General features: G+C 38.2%; 1 protein-coding gene across 10 annotated transcripts in view; it reads left to right on the top strand.

The window, feature by feature from the left end:
• LOC122531095 (protein cycle) overlaps nucleotides 1-6,000 on the top strand; it is a 92,242-nt gene that overhangs the window by 31,961 nt on the left and 54,281 nt on the right. For 6 of the 10 annotated variants that reach the window (XM_043658685.1, XM_043658686.1, XM_043658684.1 and 3 more), the window contains exon 3: nucleotides 3,902-4,571. The exons of 3 other annotated variants lie outside the window; for them this stretch is intronic. In XM_043658685.1, the coding sequence (XP_043514620.1) occupies nucleotides 3,902-4,571 (670 nt within the window). The remainder of the gene's footprint in view (nucleotides 1-3,901; nucleotides 4,572-6,000) is intronic. One more of the 10 variants, XM_043658691.1, reaches the window with a different exon arrangement.

Genomic DNA, 6,000 nt, shown 5'->3' with positions numbered 1-6,000 from the left:
CCTTTAAATTACATATATAATTACAATATTATATATTATATAATTATATTACTATATAATATATGTATATAATTTTTTTACCTTTAAATTACATATTATATATAATATAATAATTATACAATATATATATATATTTTAAATTTTACAATAAGTAGCAAAAGCGAACTTTTTTTCTACGTGACGAGTATACTCGACATTAAACAAAAATATTCCATCTTTTCGTGACGAGTACACTCGACATAAACGCTCAAGAAGTTAACAGCGATTAAATGGTCATCCGTCCAATGGAGATGATGATCACCTTTCACGCGCGAGCGTGTGAGCGTGTGAGTTCATACTATAGTTACAACGTAATTAGATTTAACTGGAGGGAAAATGTAAATCATACGCGAAGGAACGATTGATTTTCGACGAAGCTTGTTGGCGATCGCTTTCTTCTTCGCGTAGCCATTGCGCTTCTTGCAATTTGTAAGTTTTGTCATTTTCAATTTCAGATATTTTAGATAGTTGTCATTTCGTAGTGAGAAAAATAGGATTTGATATATTTTTTGAAAAATGAGAAATGTTCAAGCGTTTTAGCTAGAAGAAGGCGGAATGTTTTAAACAATCGTGGGAATTGTGACAAAATCTCGACGCTAAGCTGACGCTTTTGTACATCGTTCCTTTCTTAAATTCAGGCCAACGAATCCGTGCAAATAATAATTATATTACATCATTTTTCTAATACGCTGGAATTTTGTGCAATCTTAATTTTCAAGCGTTTAGATATTATCGTATTTTAATACTTGAATTAAAAACTCTTTCTTTTTCGAGTCGATCGGAATCGATAAAAATGGTTCCTCGCTGTTACTTGGACCATTTTTTGACGAAACTGAGGAAACCAAAAATTTACATACACACACACACACACACACACACATATATATATGAATTTATTCACAAATTGTTTGTAATTACACATTAATTGCTTATATATATATATATATATATATATATTTGTAAACAATTTGTGATTTAAATCTTCCAATAATCATTTGTTTCAACGAATTAGAATTTTGCACACCAATGCAAACGCAAGCATTTCATCATTTCTATAAATAAAAAAGAAAAATAAATGGACTTGCGCTATTTTTGAAATAAATAATCCGAGTAACAACAAGGAGCCAGACAAATTTTTATCGATTTCGACTACTCAGAAAAAAAAATATTAAGTGTTATGCTCGTATGTTAATATATAATTTAGTATCGTTGTATGTTCCGCTTTCTGTTTCTGTTTCTCACAGACGCGCTTCGAAAGACTAACGTTCCCCAACAGCGAGAAACACGGTTTATTTACTCTCTAAAGAGGCTAATAAATCGCGGCATAATAAATTTTTTTTAAGGAACAATGGCATCTAAAACCGGAAGCTGGTTCTCGCTTCGACGTGCGGGTGGACGTTTTGTATGATTATTCAGCTACACCAGGCCAAGTGATATTTTCGTCCTGTTCTATAATTACTTTTTACGTAATTACACGATTGTGAAAATACCGCCGATCGATGTCGTTGTCTTTCGTTGCTAATCGAACAACGCACAACGCACTCAGTGAATTTTCGTTTCAAATATTTTTTCAACATCACCTCTACCTGTGCGCACGTGTATTTAATTTTATTCGTGCAACGATTCATCAGTTAAATGATGGAAATATTTCCACGTAGTACGAAATTCAGCTTCCTATCCAGCTGCATTCGTACTAAAATTATTTTCTTTCAAATTTGGTAAATTTTACGTTATTTTAATATGACTTAACTTCGTTGCAGTCACGTCCTGTTTGTGTCTTAATAGTAATTCACGTGCAACAACATCTACGATGCGATTTACACGTTTCATTATAATTCCGAATAACAACAATTACACGTGAAATTAATTAACAGGAGATTATTTATTACATAATTCGGGAGTCGGGCAGTTAGCAGCCAGTTAGTCAATATGTTGTCAATAAGCGTATTTTCCGTTCAGTCGCGCGAGGCAAGTTGTTGGCGACAACAACTGAAGGAGAACTCGATGGTCGTTTAGCAGTTTAGAAAATTTTTCGCAGTTTAGAAAGTTTTTCGCAGATTGATTTTATGCAACAATTATATCTGTAGATTTATGTAGCTATGCTGCTTAATGTCCAGTTAAAATTTGGAAAATATTGCAAAAAATTTGCATCATTAACAGCAGCAACGAAGGTACAACCATCGTCTTTGATAATAATCCTAATTCTGTGCACGGTATATTTATTAATGCAACGCGAATCGATTATTTCTCAGCTCATTTCGATAACAATTCTGATTCCTCGAATCAAACTACAAAACTGATTACTATGAATACCGTCTCTATTTATTAAATCATCGTCTATTGTTACATTGTCGTTTTCATCGCGAAAATGGACCAAAGACACGATGATCATGTTCCATCGTTTATTTCAAACAGAGTCGATTTCCAAATTCATTAACTATCAGGAGGAACCTCAGAAAATTTTTCATCAGTTTTAATAGAGGTTCATAGATAATCGATATCTCTTCTGAAATAAAATTCTCGAATTCGAGATTCAAAAGCGATGGCTGTTTTTTAGCATAGCATTGAAGATTCAAAAGCTTAGCATTGAAGATTCAAAAGTTTAGCATTGAAGATTCAAAAGTAATTCGTCTTCGAGAATAAAATTCCCGATTTCGAGACCAGAGAGTGATCGATAAGTCTTCGATTTCAAGACTCGAGAGTGATCGGTATTATTCCACGCGAAGCAGTCGATTTCGAGATTCAAAAGTGGTCGTTGTTCCTCGATACAAAATCGTCAATTTCGAAATTAAACAGTGATTGATATTCTTTTACGCAAAGTCGTCGATTTCGAGACCAGAGAGTGATCGGTAAGTCTTCGATTTCAAAACTCGAGAGTGATCGGTATTCTTTTATGCAGAGTCGTTCATTTTGAGACTCAAGAGTTTGAGATCGGAATTCTCCCGACGCAAAATCGTCAATTCCAAGACTCAAGAGTGATCGGTATTATTCCACGCGAAGCAGTCGATTTCGAGATTCAAAAGTGGTCGTTGTTCCTCGATACAAAATCGTCAATTTCGAAATTAAACAGTGATTGATATTCTTTTACGCAGAGTCGTCGATTTAGAGACTCGAGAGTGATCGGTATTATTCCACGCAAAGTCGTCGATTTCGAGATTCAAAAGTGATCGTTGTTCCTCGATGCAGAGTCGTCAATATCGGGATTCAACAATGATTGGTATTCTTTTAAGGAGAGTCGTCGATTTCGAGACCAGAGAGTAAGATCGGTAAGTCTTCGATTTCGAAACTCGAGGGTGATCGTTATTCTTCTATGCAGAGTCGTTCATCATTTTGAGATTGTTATTCTTCCGACGCAAAATCGTCAATTTCGAGACTCGAGAGTGATCGGTATTATTCCACGCAAAGTCGTCGATTTCGAGATTCAAAAGTGATCGTTGTTCCTCGATGCAGAGTCGTCAATATCGGGATTCAACAATGATTGGTATTCTTTTAAGAAGAGTCGTCGATTTCGAGACCAGAGAGTAAGATCGGTAAGTCTTCGGTTATTCTTCAATGCAGAGTCGTTTATTTTGAAATTAGAATTCTTCCGACGCAAAATCGTCAATTTCCACGCAAAGTCGTCGATTTCAAAAGTTGTTCCTCGATGCAGAGTCGTCAATATCGAGATTCAACAATGATTGGTATTCTTTTACGCAGAGTCGTCGATCTCGAGACTCGAGAGTGATCGATATTCTTCGATGCGAAATCGTCGATCTTGAGACTGAAACGCATTCCATCGTCGAATTCCCAGGTCCTCAGCTCGAAACTGATCGACTCCGAGTCGACGATCTCGATCTTGAAAAACTGTTCTTTGTCACCGCAGAACGATCCCCCCGCGAGGAAGGAATCGTTCAAAGATGGGCACGATCAAAGAGGCTCGGACGCGCATCCTTCACGTTCCACGGGCACGTGAATACGAACGCGTCGGCGTCCGATTCGTTCGCATGTTGCAACCACTTTGCCACGCGGCCGTACCGAAATCAGGACCCGTGTAAAAGAACGCGGCTTCGTGAATCCTTAGACGAGGGTGGATTACTGCCAGATAGCGGTGGTGTCGTGGAGAACGATGTTGTGGTCGGCGATGGCGCCTGCGTGAATACCTGCGGCCTCCACCAACATCAGCAGCAACACTCTCGAGGCCATCGTTATCGCCAGGAGCAACAACAGCAACAACAACAACAACAGCAGCAACAGCAACAACAGCAACAACAACAGCAGCAGGAGGAGCTGGAGGATTTTCTGTGCTTTCGTGGACCACCGGAGCAAGAGATGGTGGCCCAAGAAATGGCACAGAGTTACACGCAGCTCCTCCAGCCGAGTCAAGAGCCGCAGGAATTCATCTCGTTGGAGGAGCTTCATCCGCGTATCCATCAGGAGCACCGCGTTCACGACAGCCGCGGCCAGGTCGTTTCGACGATCTCGTCGACCAGCGGCCAATTCTATCAGCACCATCAGCAACAAGGCAGTTACTATAACCTCTTGGCCGTTCAACAGTAAGTGATCAAATGTAATGCGTTGTTGTCATTGTTAAATAGCCGTTTGTGTCGTTTGTGTGTGTGTGTTTTTTTTTCTTTTTTTTTTTGCTCTTCTCGTTTCACTGTGTGGAAGGTGCCACGTGGTCTCAGCTCGGATGATTACGGTAGAACTCCATTTATCGGGATTGGAAGTAACAGCGGATAACACAACGAGGAAAAGTTGTTGTCTGTTTTCGAATAAATAGAATTCTACTTTCTATGATTGTACGTTTCTCGTATTCTTGTATGGTTATCGTTTCTCGATAATATAGAGTAGCAAAAACTTTGTTAAGATTGATAGACCGAGTATCAGTATGTACCATAAATCAGGGTGTTCATAAAGTCTCTTTACAAGTTTAAAAATTTATTACGAAGGCAAATGAAGAGACAGACAAGTGGAAATTATTACAAAACGAAACGTATATATTCAAGTTCTTTTTGACTCATTTGATACACCTCTATATGGGCACCATTAGTTGCACGAAGCACATCAGGACAATACTCGACGATTTCTTACACGATCGATGTTTTTCTCAGATGTTCTTGGTCGTCCACTCCTCCCTTTATCGAACACTGTCCCTGTCTCCATAAATTTCTTGTGCCATGCACGAATTGATGGACGTGATCTCTTCCATACCTAGTTCTGAAGTTTCGCAGTCTGCAGATCCGATTTGGTTTCAATAAACCATGACGCACACTGTGCCTTCTCTTCAGGAGTAGCCATTTTGCAAGGCGTTCATTTAACAGTATCTCATTCATCAACAGGGTATCTGAAATGCAATGTGATAAAAACCTTGATAACCACCGAGTACATGGAACAAATCTGATGAAGATGTCTCGTCAATTGCCTTTGTAATAAATTTCTGAAATTGTAAAGAGACTTTATTGGACACCCACATGGGGTTATGTTAAAGATATCGAACAAAGGTCGTCGGGACATCGTTAATCTAAAGCAGAGGATCACTGATTGTCACCATTGTCACCATTGATGAGGGTATGCCACAGCGAACATGGCAAGAAATCGAGTACCGTATTGATGTACTTCGTGCAACTAATGGTGCCCATATAGAGATGTATTAAATTAGGCCTCAGAAAACTTAAATATACACGTCTCGTTTTGTAGTAATCTTCACTTATCTGTCTTTTCACTTGCCTTTGTAATCATTACCTTGAAAAACTTAAATATACACGTCTCATTTTGTAGTAATCTCCACTTATCTGTCTTTTCACTTGCCTTTGTAATAAACTTTTGAAATTGTAAAGAGACTTTACGGACACTCTGTGTAACAGTCAGCTAGCTTCAAACACTTTCAAATGTGCAACGTTACTGTTGCAAGTAAATTCGAATATCGAAAGATAGAGATGATAAATCGTCGAAGGAATGCGTAAATAACACATGATTCTTATC

This window comes from Frieseomelitta varia, unplaced genomic scaffold, assembly GCF_011392965.1.
Source record: "Frieseomelitta varia isolate USP_RPSP 00005682 unplaced genomic scaffold, Fvar_1.2 scaffold_372, whole genome shotgun sequence".
Taxonomy (NCBI): domain Eukaryota; kingdom Metazoa; phylum Arthropoda; class Insecta; order Hymenoptera; family Apidae; genus Frieseomelitta; species Frieseomelitta varia.
Note: the sequence above shows the minus strand (reverse complement) of the source record. Positions and strands in the feature narration are given on the sequence as shown.